Genomic DNA, 14,969 nt, shown 5'->3' with positions numbered 1-14,969 from the left:
TGAATAATTTCAGGGTGAGAGACTGCCTATACCACTGTATATTAAAAGCATGGTTCAAAGCATGGTTCATTCAGTGAGCATTGACTGAGTGTCCACTAAGCGCTGGGCCCTCTGATTGGCACTCAGGACATGGGGAAGAACAGACAATGGCTCGGTTAACAAGTGCAGTGACTGAGTCATAAGAGAAGAGGGCTGAATAAGAACTCTTGGGAACACTAACGTTTAAGGGGTGGGTGCAACAGTGTCAGAGGAACAGCCATGGGAGAAGGAAGGGGAGAGGAGAGCTTTAGAAGGGGCTGTGGTCAAGCACGGCCGGGGCTGGGGTGAGGTGAGTGACTCACTTGCTTCCCAGTATTTAAGGGGGCACCAAAAAACTCAGTAACTAAATAATATTTCCTGCACTAATAAAAAAGAAAAATTAATATAAAAGTCCATGATGGGGGGAGGGTATAGCTCAGTGGTAGAGTGCCTGCTTAGCATGTACAAGGTCCTGGGTTCGATCCCCAGTATATCTGGTTACATAAACAAATAAATAAATTTACTGTACCCCCAAAAACCCCCAAACCAACAAACAAAAAAATCCGTGATGAATAAAATACCAAAGCTTTAAACAAAGGCAAGATCTGACCCTGCATGTGTATGACCCTACCTCACTCACATCACCCTGTGGTTGATTGGAAACTTTTGTCAAGTTAATGACAACCTAGGTGGTGTCAGTAAGTGTCATGAGTTGTGGGGACAAGGCCAGATTATAGGCGCTGATGTTTTTCAAAGTATCACCTGTGGACCACCAGCATCAGAGTCACCCGGATTCTTGTGAAGAGTACAGACAAGGGACCCACCTTTAATTTACTAAAGCAAAACCCTGGGGGTGAGGTGGGGAAGTAGACTGCTTATCTGCATTTTAAAACTCTTTTTTTGCACAGTTAATGTCTGAGAATGTTGGGGTTAACCTAGAGATTTATTCAGTGGATTCCCTTTGGTCTGTGTTCTAGGCCTGAGTCTGATTAATAGTTTTATCAATGATTAATCATAAGAAAAAGAGAGCTGTGTTTACTTAAGCGTTTAGGTCTACCAGCTGCAGACTCTCTGCTTCATTCATTCCTTTGTTCAACAAACATGTACTGAGCACCCAGTATGTGCCAGGCATTGTGCCAGGTGTTAGAAATGCAGAGATGGGCAGAACAGATGTAATTCCTGTCCTCACAGAGCTTACAATCAGTGGGGGAAGAGAGAGATTAAGCAGGTAATAACAATAAAATGTTACAACTATTCAGATAGAGGAAGTGCTATGAGTTCTTTAACAGGCAGCCTGGGGCTCAGAGAAAGGCTTCCTGAGGAAGTGATGCTTGAATTGAGTCCTGAATAATGGAGTTTGACTTAGTCAAATAAAGAGGTTTCAGGAAGGGGAGAGGGTTTAGGCAGAGAAAAATAGTTAATAAAAGGGTCTGAGATGACTCCATAGAGTGCTATGGGCTTATGGAACAGGAATATCTTCAAATCCAGTATCTTGATGGTCACCAAATCTGTCTTCAGCTCCAGTCTGCCCCCGGGGGCTCAGGTGCCTTAAATAAGACATGTCCCCAATCAAACTCGTCTACCCCCAAATTTGCTCCTTTTCTTGTACTCTTTTCCCACTTAACAACACCCCATTTGCCTAGTTTCCCAAGCCAGAAACGTGAGAGACCTTCTGTGGGGGACAAGTGGAGGTGGTAGTTGGGTTAACAGGCATGGAACTCAGATTCCAGAGAGAAATGTGGGCAGGAGTACACATTTGAGAGTCCTTATGTGGGAGTGGTGTGGACATACTGACAATGGTTAGATCACTTGGAGAATGTGAGAGCGAGCAGAGAAGAGGGCTGTGGCTAGAGTCCCAAGAAACACTAACATCTAAGGGATGATGGAAGAACAGCAGGATGGACAGAAAGAAAGGAGAAAACCAAGAGAACTGGTATCACAGAAACCAAGAGAAGAGTGTGTGTGTGTTTGGTCTATGGTCTTCTTTTTCTTTCCTTTCTTTTTCTTTTGTTGAGGTATAATTACCAAATAACATTATACAGTTTCAGGGAAGATTGTTTTGAGAAGTGAGAATTGATTGGTTGACACATGCCACTGAGAGGTCATGTATAAGGACTGAGGATGTGGTCACTGGGTTTCACAATTAGAAAATCATTGGTAACCTTGGTGAGACCTGCATCAGTGGTGCAGAAGGGAAAGAAGTCAGAGTGCAGTGGGTGGAGGAGAAGGGGAGGCGGGGAGGTGGAGACAGGGAAGGTCAACAGCCTTTGCAACAAGCTTCAACGTGAAGGGCAGGAGCAAGGTGGGATACAGGTTCCAGACAAGGATTTAATCAAAAGTTTTAAGGTAGAAGAGATTTGAGCATACATAAATACTGATTAAAAAAACTGGTAATGAGGCAAAAGTGAAGACCATAGGAGAGAATGAACAAAGTCCTTAGGGAGCTGGGAAAGGATTCAAGTGCAGTGCAGATACAGGATCAGTCTATCTGGAATACCTACTTTAATTCTGATGGGGGCAAAGGAAGTTAGGAGTGAGAATGAAGATACATTTACAGGTGGGGAAGACAGGAAGTTGAGGGAGTTCTTGACTTCAGGGATGATATTTCAATCACCAGATGTTTTGTTCTAAAATCTTAGACTCAAGAGAAGAGCTCCCTTGACCATCTTCATCCCTTTTTTCTTTTGAAGATTGCCTAATTGTTTTTCTGTTCAGTAAAGGATACGTGAGTCGAAGCCAGGTGGTCAAGCGGACCAGGAACAAGCTGGCTCCCTGGGAAAACTCCTGTTCCAGTTCAGGGGCAGTCTTGCCTTGGTTGGTTTCAATGAAATTGTTGAGGATGTGACTCCTTGCGACTGTGCCAGCATTGTCCCACTCCTGTAAGAAACTCAAGAGCCGGCTAATTGCTGCCTGCTCCTTTATAGAAGTCATGATCAATCAGTCCTGAAGTTGGGTACAGAGGAGGGAAAACAGACAGGTTACCAAAGCATTCAGAAGCATGTAACACGTGTACTCACTCTATGGGTTTTGTTTTGCCAGCAATCATCTGGAGGCAGGGTGAGCCTCCGTCACCCATGTGGATGTAGTGACGTTCAGAATACTCCTTTTGGACTGGTCACCTGCTACTCGAACAGGGAAGATCTAGCTATGTTGTTATGGAATTAAGAATATCCATGCTTAGGAGCTAAATTTTTAGCCCTTTGGCTTCTCTGCTGGTGCCGGCAACTAAAGGGACTACAGGCTCCATCTGAAATGATGATGCTGGCTAAAAACCTGGGCCTGTCTCACCCCTCACCTCACAGCATCAGAGATCAGGTCTTTAGAGACCCAGCCCCCACTCAGGCCAATCAGCCAAGGTAAAATGGTCCAGTAGTCTTATACCTTGGACTTTTGGACTAACTCTCTTAAAAACACCTTAAAAAAAAAAGTTAGTGGGAAGAAAAAGTTCTCATTCCATAGTTGGATTAATGGGCTGTGGTTTGTAGGAGTCTGTGTCCTTGGGAGAGTGTTTTCAGTGGGGGAGGGAAGGTTTAAAATAAACCCGTTTTCCAAAAATAGTTGTGATTGAAAGTGTTATTATCCATAACAAATGTTGGTGCTGATGGGAGAGAGGCATGTGTGATTCTTTTGTCTAACAGACAAGTGAAAGTCATATTTCACATTATCATGGGGTTTTCTGTGATTTACAGAATATTTGTGAAACATTACTTGCAGGGCCATGATTGATATGGAGAGAACAGCTTGTGTGTAGGGGGGATGTGTATTTCATGAAGACTGTTCAACATGAAATTTACAGTCCCATAAAGTACTTCTACATCTTCGCCAGAGATCTAGTTAAAAGGACTTTACAGTCCGAAACATCCTAAAATTGATTCTAAATTAACATTTCCTCACATGTATTTGAGATATTGATGGGGCCCCGCTATTAGAATTTTATTAGTAAGCAATAATCTGAGGTATGCTAAGACAGACATACATACACACCAACCTCCTCTGCTCCCAGAGGACACTGGGTGTGTGCTCCCAGGAAGGGCGGCCATGCAGCCTCAGGGATGGAGACAACCACGAAACCCTGTCAGCCTTAACAGTCAGGTGAATAACTGTGGATCAACCTGAACACAAAAACGACCCCACCCCCTTAAGGGGTCAGGCATCAATCACTGACATTACAGCCCTCAGTCCAAGAATAACTTACAGAGGCCATGGCCTTTAACAGCCAAACTGGTCTCAAGAAAATGGGGATGAGTGGCTGTTCTAGACCCCAGAAGGAGGGGCTGAGACACCACCATGAGCAGGAAAGCACCCTGCGCCCATCCCCTGCAGTGGATGGACCCTTTCTAGGATCAAAACTCAAAGTGCCGTCAGAAAGGCGCCCAGTGATTCTGGATTACCAAGGGTGGGAAACTCCATATTACAGCCCCTCGAGGTTTCTTTGGATCTCAGTCTTTCCCTATCAGCTTCTTTTCGTTTAAACCAGGAAAAGAAAATTGACAAATGGCAGCCTTAACGGTCATAGTGACACAGCCATAAATCAGTGCTGGGCAAGGTGCTGGGGGGAGATGTGGAGGGGTCCACGGCATGGCCCGGCTTAGAGGAGCTCTGGTTCACCCCGTGGAGTGGAAGAACATGGGGTTTACAGGCCGACTGGGCTCAAGGCCCAGCTGCCCACTTACTATCCAGTAAAAGTGAAAAAGTAATAGTACCTGCCTTCCCCTTTGCCACCCTCCAGTCTTAGTCCAGAGGTAACCACTTTCAACTCTTTTGACTTTTTGTCTGGTGTTACCTCTATATGTCCAAATAATGAGTTTATACTACATGCTATGGACTAAATCCAACAAATTCATGTGCAGAAGCACTAATCCCCAGTGCCTTAGAATGCGACTCTGGAGATAGGGCCTTTAAAGAGGTAACTGAGTTAAAATGAAGTCATCAGGGTGGGCCCCCATCCAATATAACCAGTATCCTTATCAGTGGAGATCAGGACATGGACACATACAGAGGGAGGCTCTGTGAGACACCAGAAGGCGGCCATCTGCAAGCCAAGGAGGGGGGCCTCAGAAGAAACCAACCCCGAGACATCTTGACCTTGGACACCTTGGTCAGAGGCCTGCAGAACTGTGAGATAATAAATTTCTGTTGTTTAAGCCACCTGGTCTGTGGCCCTTTGTCATGGTAGCCTGAGCAGACTAGTACATTACTATTACTCAACTGATCAGTTTTAGGCAATATTTATTCCTAATTCTGAGGAATCAGCCCTCTTGCCCCTTTCTAACCCCCATTTTCTCTCCTCGTTCTCACAGTATGGTTTTCCACAATTTATGGTTAAATCAATAGTTGGTTGCTTCCATTATTGACCAAGTGAATAAACACTGTTCACTCAAGCTGTAAACTACTATTACATTTTCCTTCTCTTACAAGTTGGTTTTACCTGGAGTTCATAATTGTTTCTTTTTCCAATTGTTTAATTTTCTAAGTACTAGAGCTCTTTTCTTCCAAATATTCCAAATACATAGCAACAATTTTCCCAAAGTTTCAGCCCCTAACTGCTCAGGGCCATCTTCTCCCTGGAGACCTCTGTCCACAGACCTCTGTCTTTCTGCTGCAGGTCAGACTGGCTGCTTGCTATGCCTGGTGCACAAATGTTGTCCTGAGGTTTCCTTTGGCCAGTCTTCTAAGTCCATCGCCCTATTTCCTGGATCCACCTCATTTTCCTCTGTTTACTGACTCGTTTTGTTGAAGCACATTCTCCAGCAGCTTTCTAAGAAGTGAAAAAACATGTTTTTTTTCCTGTGTTTCTGAAAGTCTGCAAGTATTTCGACCTCATGTTAGATTGGCTGGGTGTGTAAGTCCAGGTGAGAAATAAGCTTCCCTCAGCTGAGCCTCCCCAGGGTGGCTGTTGAGAAGTCCCAAGTCATTCTGATTCCTGGGCCTTTGTCTGTGGCTGGTTTTTTCACTCTTGAGGCTTTAAAACCTTTTCTGAAATTGTATGACGGTATGCCTTGGGGCAGGTCCTTTTCAGTGATTATACTGTGCCTTTGGTGGGCTCTTTTAATCAGATGCTGTGTCCTTCAGTTTTTGGAAATTTCTTTATCAGGCTAGACTTTTCATTGAGGAACTGATAAACGACAGTCAGTGGAGGTTTTAAAATTTTCCCACTTGGGGTTCTCAGGGCCTCTGGAGATGAGTCTTCCACCCTCGCAGGGAGGGTGAGAGGGTGGGGGTGCTCAATGCCTGGCTGCTGGCCTCTGGGGGTGGGCTGGGGAGGAGCGGGGGCTGCCACATGCAATGTGTATAGATCTTCCCTCCATCCTACAGTTTTCCTTCCTGTATCTCTTCCCTGCCCTTCAAACCCTGCCTGAGGTCCCGGAGTATGGAGGCCTCCAGCGTTCCTCCTGATGCAGTAAGAGAGTTTAGAGTAGTTGTTTGGCTTTTGAGAGCAGAGCTCTGGGATGGAGTGGGGGATGGAGGTGGGGAGGGGCAGGGAGTGATCGGCAGACAGACTCAACCAATCCGCCAAGTCTAGCCCTATACCTCATTCCTGACCTTCTGGGGTAACTTGTGCTTCCAAGGCATCAAGCCTCTTGGAGGTCAGATTTGGTGAACCTACTTGCTTCTTGTTGGTAATCGACCCTGATTGGCACTTGGTTAGTAATTTCTTAGGATGTTTCAAGCCAGGTGACACTCCCCTACCTGCCTTCTACCTTCCAAATACTGGTTGACTTTCATCTGCTGTTGCCTCCTTCTCTGAGCTTTTGTGACTTGATATCTTTTCTATCAAATACATTTCTTCAGTGTTAAGCCAGTGAGGTTCTGAGAGGTAAGGGGGAAATAAACTGGGGCAGTCATGTTTAATCAAGAGACTCCAGCCACTTATTTTTTTTTTAATCTCAACTTCTCTTCAAAATAAGATTTGATGATGGTTGGACAAAAACAAAAACCAAACAACCAATGAGTATAATTTTAAAAAGAATTTAAAGAGGAGAACAGTGGGAAAAGGGGGGAAATGTGCCAATTTCAAGAGTTAACATTACACCTGCAGGCTTTATGACTCCCAAATCCATATTTTCAGCCTGGGCCTCCCTCCAGGCTGAGAATATGACTAAGTGACTACAGACATCTTCCTGGGTATGTTTCACACACTCTTCTAATCAGTAAGTCCTGCAGTGAACTCATCAGGCCCTCACACCTGCTCCTTTCCCTGTGCTGGTCCTATTTCAGTGACTGTTCCCACCCTCCTAGTCACTCAAGGGCTAGCTTCGATGTATTCCTCTCCCTTGCCCTCCTTACTGAACTGTTGCTGGGTTCTGCCAATTACACCACCTCAATCTCCCTCAGCTCAGTCTATCTTCACCTCCACTGCTATGATTTCAGTTTCCCCCTCAACCCTCACATGGGTCACTGCAACTGCCTGCTAACTGATCTTCTGGTTTATCCCATCCTAATCTACACAGTGATGTGAGATCCTTTTTTTTGAATCATTAAAATAAAACGTGCTTTATTTTTAATTTTTAAAGCAATTTGTAAAGGTTACACCCCATTTACAGTTATTACAATATATTGGCTATACTTCTCGTGTAGTGATGTGAGATTATTTTAAAAATGCAAATCAGGCAGATTTCCCTGCTTAAAACTCTTCAGTTGTTTCCCATTACCCACAAGATAAAGTTTCAAACATCTCAAGCCAAACAGCTTCCATCTAAATTTTGCCAAAACTGAAATCTGACTGTCCCTCTCATCCGCACAGCCTTGCCATGCCACTGCCTCCAGTGGGAATTAATAAGAAGCTGCCAGCTTCTCCTCAATTCACAAAACATTCTCTAAAGTCCTCATACCTTCTCACTGTTTCTCGATCACTTCTTTTCCTCTGAGGTCCTCCTGTCCTTTCCCCTCTCCCTCGTCCTGGTGCTGATTTACTGGCCACTCCCTCCTGTACCTAAGTCTTCCTGTTTACTTACCAGCTGCTAGGCAGTTTCAACAACACATTCCATCTTCGTCATTTGGCCACTATCGTCCTGGCACATAATGGGTATCCAACAAGTGTTGTTTAAACTGACGTCCAACACACTGTGCTCATAATGAGCTCTTTAATTTCCTTAACTCCACACAGTAATTAAACAGATGTCCTGGGGGCCACTCCTAGCCAAGCACTGGAACTGGAATTGGTTAATGTAACAAATATGTTCTTTGCCCTCCAGGTGCTTACAGACTGGTGGGACCTAAAGGCAACCAGGTGATTTTAATGAAAAGTGAAAAGGATCTATTGGGGCTCATAGGAGAGGCACAAAATCTAGACTCCAGGGACCTCCAACCAACCTAGCATTCACACTCATGATCCACGCTAAACTTTGTAGTGCTTCCGTAGTGTAGTGGTCAGCATGTTCGCCTTACACACTTAACTTTGTGAATAGCTTGTGAAGTCTACAGTTCCAAGCTCCTTACCCTCCCTCTACTCTCAGGAGATCTACTTTTGGGCTTAACAAAAAAGTTAAAGGCCAGTGGAAAGAACGTCCTCACCGTCTCTTCATTCCGCCCGTGTTACATGTATCCACGCCCGTCGTTCTCTTCTCCTCCTTTACCCCTTTACCAGAGTTACACATCCACCCGTCCCCAACCATGAGTGCCTCTTCCCTTGGATCCTCAACATATTTCTTTAATTAGGCATTTCTTTCCTTAACTTACTTAATTCTTGCCTATCCTAAAGCAAAAATGAGCAAAAATGAAAACAAAAGCCACTGACTTCAACCTCCTGTCCCCCTCCAGCCACCTCTCTGGTTTTCTCACTTCACGGCAAAGCTTCTTAAAAACAGTCTACACGCCCTTCTCTGTTCCTCCACTGACAGTTCACTCCTCAACCCGCTGCAATTCCGCTTCTCTGTCACCCCCACCCCCTCACTTGCACACTTTAGCCATGTGTCTGATAACCTCCTAATTGCCCAATTCAGTGAGGACATCTTAGTCCTTTGCTCACTTATCCTGTTGCTGCAACAACATCACTGACCATCCCACCGGCTCAACAGGCTTTCTTTCCTGATGCCTCTCCACCCTGACATCTTCTCTTGGACAGCCTGAATCCCTGGCTGCCGCCCCAACTTTAAGTCTCCAGCATCTGTCACACTGTATGTAAATCCTCAGAAAACGGTCTCGGATAAGACTAGGAGCACCCCTGCCCCTGCTCCCCCTACAAACCTCACCATCAGCAATTCCATTCAATGTGAAATTCAACAAATAGTGAGACAAGTGTGTCCCATCCTTGTGCTGGGCCTCTAGGGATAACTGTGAAACAGACACAGTTCCCAAGGGGAAGGGTATAGCTCAGTGGTAGAGTGCATGCTTAGCATGCCTGCGGTCCTGGATTCAATCTGCAGTACCGCCATTAAAATAAATAAACCTAATTACCTCCCCTCCAAAAGACAGTTCCTGCCCTCAAGGGGTATGCAGTTTGGGGGTGGCACAGAGCCTTGTAAATAAGGAATTTTTTTTTAAGTCTAATGGTGTGGTAAGTGCTAGGATGGGGCAAGCACGGGATACTCTGGAAATGTGAGCAAGCGACACCCAACCCAGCCTTAGTTGGAGTGGCGGCTGTTACGGAAGATTTCTGGAGGAGATGCCATCCCGGCTGAAAGGCATCTGCAGCTAGCCAGGTGGAGAGGTGAGGAGGCTGTATTCCAGGTAGAGGGAATAAAATATGCAGAGGCTCAGAGTGTGAGAGTGTAAGGTATATTTAAAGAATTGCCAAGTGGAAGGCAGTGCAGTGTAGTGGTTAGACACACAGACACTGGAGTTGGAGGTGCTTATCCCTCCCAGCTGTGTGACATTATGCAAATTATTAGTCTCTCCAGGTTTCCGTTCTCTTACCTGAGAGGAGGTGATAGTAATACCTCACAAGGGTCAACAAACTATACAGAAAATCCTCAATAAAGCTTAGGTCTTATTTTCATGGCTGAGATTGTTCAGAATGGCTAGAGCAGAGTATGCAGCTGGAAGGGGCAGGAGATGAGGCTGGGGAAAAGGGTAGAGGCCAGAGAACACGGGGCCTTGATGCTCTGCGGCAGGGTCTGCACTCTACCTTGAGGGCAACTCAAGGGTATTGGGGGCTTTTAAGTCAAGAGTGACAAGGAAAGAGTTTGTTCTAGAAATATCATCTTGACTGCAGTGCAGAAGGGTGATCAGAAGGGGGCAAGAATGGAGGTGGGACACCAGTTAGGAAAGCTGTTCCCATAATCTTGGCAAAAGATGCTGATGCCACTAGGGCTGGAGAGAAGTAGAAATGCCTCATAGGGAGAAGCAACAGGACCTGGTGACTGTCTGGTTGTGGAGGATGGAAGGGCGCCCAGTCAAGGAGGATGCCCAGATAACCTCGCTTCCTACTTCACAGAGAAAACAGGCCCATCGGGCGCTAGTCTCTTCTTTCCCTACCATTCTTAACCTCCCCACATCAGCACTTCCTCCCTCTCCACCTCCAAATTTCTCCCTCTGCCCTACAGGATAAAGTCTGAACTCAGTGGAGCATACAAGGTCCTTCAAAACTTGGCCCCAGCCTCACCTTATCTGCAGTCACTTCCACATTACAACAGACCTCGACTTCTCAACTCCCCAGACCCTTCCAGGGCCCTCCTGTATCTCAACCCTGCTCTGCCATCAGGAATGGCCAGCCCCCTTTTTGCCCTTTGTTAATTCCCCAGGACAACTAGGAGTTCTTGGTTCTATGGTCCCATCCATGCCACCTCTTCCCCTGCTGTGCTGTAAAACGCCACCACCCCTCCCACTAGAGTATGAGTTCCTCCCCGGCAGGGGTTGGTCTTCCCTATCTCAGTGTCCCTAGGGCCTGGCATAATGCCTGGCACAAAATAGATGTTTAATAAATGCTCACTGGGTGAATGAGTGAAGAAAACAGCCAGTGCCTGTTTCGATGGTTATATCTGAATGTCCATGATATGTAGGTCCATAAAACTACCAACTTCCCAAAGCTGCCACGTGCGGAGTGGCAGAATCTCCATCCAAGAAGGCCAGTGCAAAGTCTATGAGGCATTTTACAGCTGTGCCAGGAAATAGCAATGTCAGCGGCGGTGTCATCTTTGGACACTAAGGACAGGGATTCAGTGCCATGAACGGTCAGTTAAATTGTAATTGGAGTGAACTGTTCCTCTGCAAACCATAATGTGCTTTAGCTGCAGCCAAATGGCATTCAAGGAGGGGAGGAAATTTTTTGAAATGTCAAAGAAATTATTTCCAATTTGGTGCTCACAACCAGAGACTCTAATGATCAGTAGAAATGAGAAGCAAACAAATTAGTACTAATGGAAAATGGCTTTTGGAAAAGGGGATTTAATTTATAGTCAACTGATCGTGGCTTGCAGCATGCAGTAAAAGTCAGTTTCACCAGCTTGATCATAAGAAGCCGAGCACACCCGGAATGCCAGAGAAAAATATACATATGCCATCATGCTTATTGGAATCTTTCTGTAAGTGGCAGCCAATTAAAATCGTCATTACTTTACCTTGGAGAGAAAATGGTCTGAAAAAATCAAAGCACATGAAATTAAATTCCAGATTAGGAATCCCAGTCCAAATTGGTTTGTTTGTGGCCTTCTAACCTTGGCAAGGTCTTCTGCAAGGATGACAAACCTACTTTGTCTCCAGCCCAGAGTGGACCCTTTGTTTTTAATTTCCTCTCCATCTTCAGAGGTGATTAATAAATCTGGACTCATCCACAAATCACTTCTATAGCAGCCAAATGGTTCTTCTTCATGCCGGGAAATGAAAATAACAAAAATCTCAAAAAACCCCAGCTCTTGTACTGAGCCAAAGGTCCTTAGCAATGAGGAGCAAGCGAGAAGAGGTATTAAAAATGAAAAGGTCACTAGGTCTTGTTTCTAAATAAAATTTCTCAGAGGGCTTTTTTTCTCCCTATATTCAGACATGTTTCTAAAAGCAAGAAGCCTCCAGGGTATGGGCTGCCTGCTGGCTCACCGGGCTTACTGTCCCCACATGGCCTCGGAGACAACAAGGCAGTCACTGTCTCCTGTTCCTGCTGGTTCCACCTGCAGAATGGGACTGACGTCTTCTCCCAACCTTACTCCTCACTTTCAGCTCCTCAGTCAGAGACAGAGGGAGAGGGGGAGGCAGAGGGGGAGAAGAGAGAGGCCGAGAGAGAAACACTCTCCTTCCAAACTTCAGGCCCAGCCAAAGAGGGCAACCTGGCCATTACTTCCATCTCAGGGCCATATGCACTACAATTTGTCACAGTTCTCATAGATGTCCTTTCTGCTCCCCACTCATACCTTCCTTTTTAAAAAAATTTTTTGCTTTAAGTCACCCTGGAAATAGAGACCTCCAGGGCACAACAGCTCATCATTGTGGGTTTTTTTTTTTTAGTTGATTTACAATGCTCTGTTAGTTTCTGGTGTACAGCATAGTGATTTGGTTAAATATATATATATATTCTTTATCATTATAGGTTATTACAAGATATTGAATACAGCTCCCTGTGCTAAACAGTAGGCCCTTATTATTTATCTATTTTATCATATCCTCCTCACAGACCTCTCCTACCACCCATCAGTTCCCCACAGACTCCATCTGCCACCATCTTTTCCTCACATACTCTCTCCATATACCATTGCTCCCCACCTCCTTCCCGCAGAACCCACTGCCTTCACCACCTCCCCAGACTGAACCTCATTCTCTACCCACAGACCCCCTTTTCCTCTCCCTAGACTCACTTCTGCCCCCAGCTCCACTCCACAGGCCTGCCCTCACACTCTCCCCGCAAAATGTAACTCTCTAAGTCAACCCTCATCTCTACCCACGTTCTCCTCACTGCTTCACTGCTCTGTGCCTCATCTTCCTTGACCTGATTTCCTGCCCTTCCTTCCCAGTTTTCTTACTCTGCCCTGGAAAACCTTTGTTCCTGATCATCAAAGTCTCGTCTCCACACCTGGTCTGCCCACCTCCAGCCTGCCCCAAAGGCTGGCTGTACCTCAGGGCACCACTTCTGTATAGCCAGCCCCGCTGGAGGTGGCTTGTACTCATAAACCGCAGGGATCTCAGGGTTGGGAGAGAGGCTAGTGTCTCCTCACCAAAGCCCAACCAGTCCCTTATTCCACTTCCTCCTTGTAAAAACCCTTGATACTTTAGGGTCATGCCATTCAGCTAAATTGACTTTTGCCCCTCCTCCTGCTGTCACCTACAGACACCAGAACAACCTGCTTCATTCATCAAGGACCTGGGTATCTAGGTCACAAACATCCTCTTTCCCTTTTCCCTCCTCAAGTCCTGCCCTCGGCTGGGGGGATTTCAACGGCCAGGTCAACATCTTGGCTGTCTTCTGTACTTCACTTTGGCCACCCACTCCTGTGGCCACACCCTGGGCCTTGTCATCAGCTAGAACTACTTAAACTTCATTACTCCACTTTCTGATCATAACTCTCTCATTCAACTACTTCCAAGACATGGGTTCTCAGACTTCACTGGGACCCCTGGTCCATGACACTTTTACCCTCTCCCACGCAGTTTAGGGTTGAAGGTCCATCATCTCAACCACTCTTTTGCCAGGATCCTCAACTTCCTTGTCCTTTGTCCTTCCATTTCATCCACCTGATAAAATTCAAACCTAGATCAATTCAATCCACCTCTCTGCACCATTCAGATGGCTGAATATGGGGGGAAAAGACACAGCACACAACCATGCACACCGCTGCTACTACAAACTGATGGTCACCATCCACAACAGGTCTCATAACTGCCCAGAAATGCTACTCAGTCATCTTCCTCCCATTCTCCATTGCAGCTACTTCATCCCTCCTCTGCTTGTCTCAAACCTTGCACACCATCTCCAATCTCTCTCTCACTGGCTGATGTCATGTCCCTATTTCAAAGAAAAAATAGAAACTACCAAACAAGAATTCTCTCGACTTCCTGCCACCGAATCTACTAATGTACTAACCTCACATGCTTCTTTTTTGTCACAGTGCAAATGTCCCTCTAAGTGAATTTTTCCACCAATGTGTTGGATCCCCTACTTTATTCTTTTCCTGGGGGCTCCACTCTGTTATCTCCTTCTCCCTCTTTGCTGGATTCATGCCAACAGCCTTTCTCCCATCTGAATAAAAACCTCTGTCTCCTTCTAGCTATTGCTTTCCCTTATTTTTCTCCTAAAGAGCCAAACTTTTTTTTTTTCGGGGGGGAAGTAATTAGATTTATTTATTTCTTTGGTGGCTGTACTGGGGATTGAACCCAGGACCTCATGCATGCTAGGCATGCACTCTACCACTGAGCTATACCTTCCCCTACCCCACACTCCTTAAACGTATAGTCTTCTCTTCTTCACCTTCCCACCCACTTCTCAACTCACTGTAATTTGACCTCTGTTTCCACCACTCCACTGAAACTGCCTTTGCAAAGGTCATCAACCACTTCCTTGTTTCTAAAGCCAGTGGATTTTTTCAGACCTTATTTTATTAGTCATCAGCCTTCAACACTTTCCCCCCTTGGTTTGTGGAAAACCACGTTCTACTACTGATTATTTAACCATTCTAGACCCTTCATCTCAATCACCTTTGCAGATTCATCCTCCTTTGCCAGAACCTCAAACTTAGGTGCTCCCCAGGCTCTGTCCTAGGCCTTCTTTTCTTCGTATTCTACATGGACTCTCTAGGCAAACTGGACAAATCAATCCACTAGTGTGGCTGCCATCTGTAAGGCACTACAGACTACACATTTTAATTTCCAGTTTAGACTTACCTAGCAAACTCCAGTCAGGCATATTTAACTGCGTCCTTGAAACCTCCACTTAGATGATGTCCCGCTGGCACCTCAAACTCTCCATGCCCAGAGCTGACCCTCTACTAAAAACTCTCCTGTTTGCCCAAGCCAGGAATTTGGAAGTCATTCTTCATTTCTCCTACTTGCCCCATATCCAACCAGTCACCAAGTCCAGTTCTTTTAAACTT

The 14,969-nt window shown here is 45.6% G+C and overlaps 1 protein-coding gene across 11 annotated transcripts in view; it reads right to left on the bottom strand.

Annotated features, from left to right (window-relative positions):
* The window catches only part of ARMH1 (armadillo like helical domain containing 1), a 47,500-nt gene that overhangs the window by 31,506 nt on the left and 1,025 nt on the right, over positions 1-14,969 (bottom strand). For 4 of the 11 annotated variants that reach the window (XR_004324983.1, XM_032494116.1, XM_032494108.1 and 1 more), the window contains exon 2: positions 2,744-2,895. The exons of 1 other annotated variant lie outside the window; for it this stretch is intronic. Coding sequence is in view for 8 of the 10 variants with exons in the window: in XM_032494116.1 (XP_032350007.1) it covers positions 2,744-2,895 (152 nt within the window). In the remaining 2 variants the exon portion in view is untranslated. Of the gene's footprint in view, positions 1-2,743; positions 2,962-5,446; positions 5,777-7,850; positions 9,408-14,969 lie in introns of those variants that run through there. 6 more of the 11 variants (XM_032494109.1, XM_032494114.1, XM_032494112.1 and 3 more) reach the window with 4 other exon arrangements.

Source organism: Camelus ferus, chromosome 13 (genome assembly GCF_009834535.1).
Source record: "Camelus ferus isolate YT-003-E chromosome 13, BCGSAC_Cfer_1.0, whole genome shotgun sequence".
In the NCBI taxonomy this organism is placed as follows: Eukaryota; Metazoa; Chordata; class Mammalia; order Artiodactyla; family Camelidae; genus Camelus; species Camelus ferus.
The sequence above is the reverse complement of the archived record's forward strand: the minus strand, read 5'-3'. Positions and strand labels throughout refer to the sequence as shown.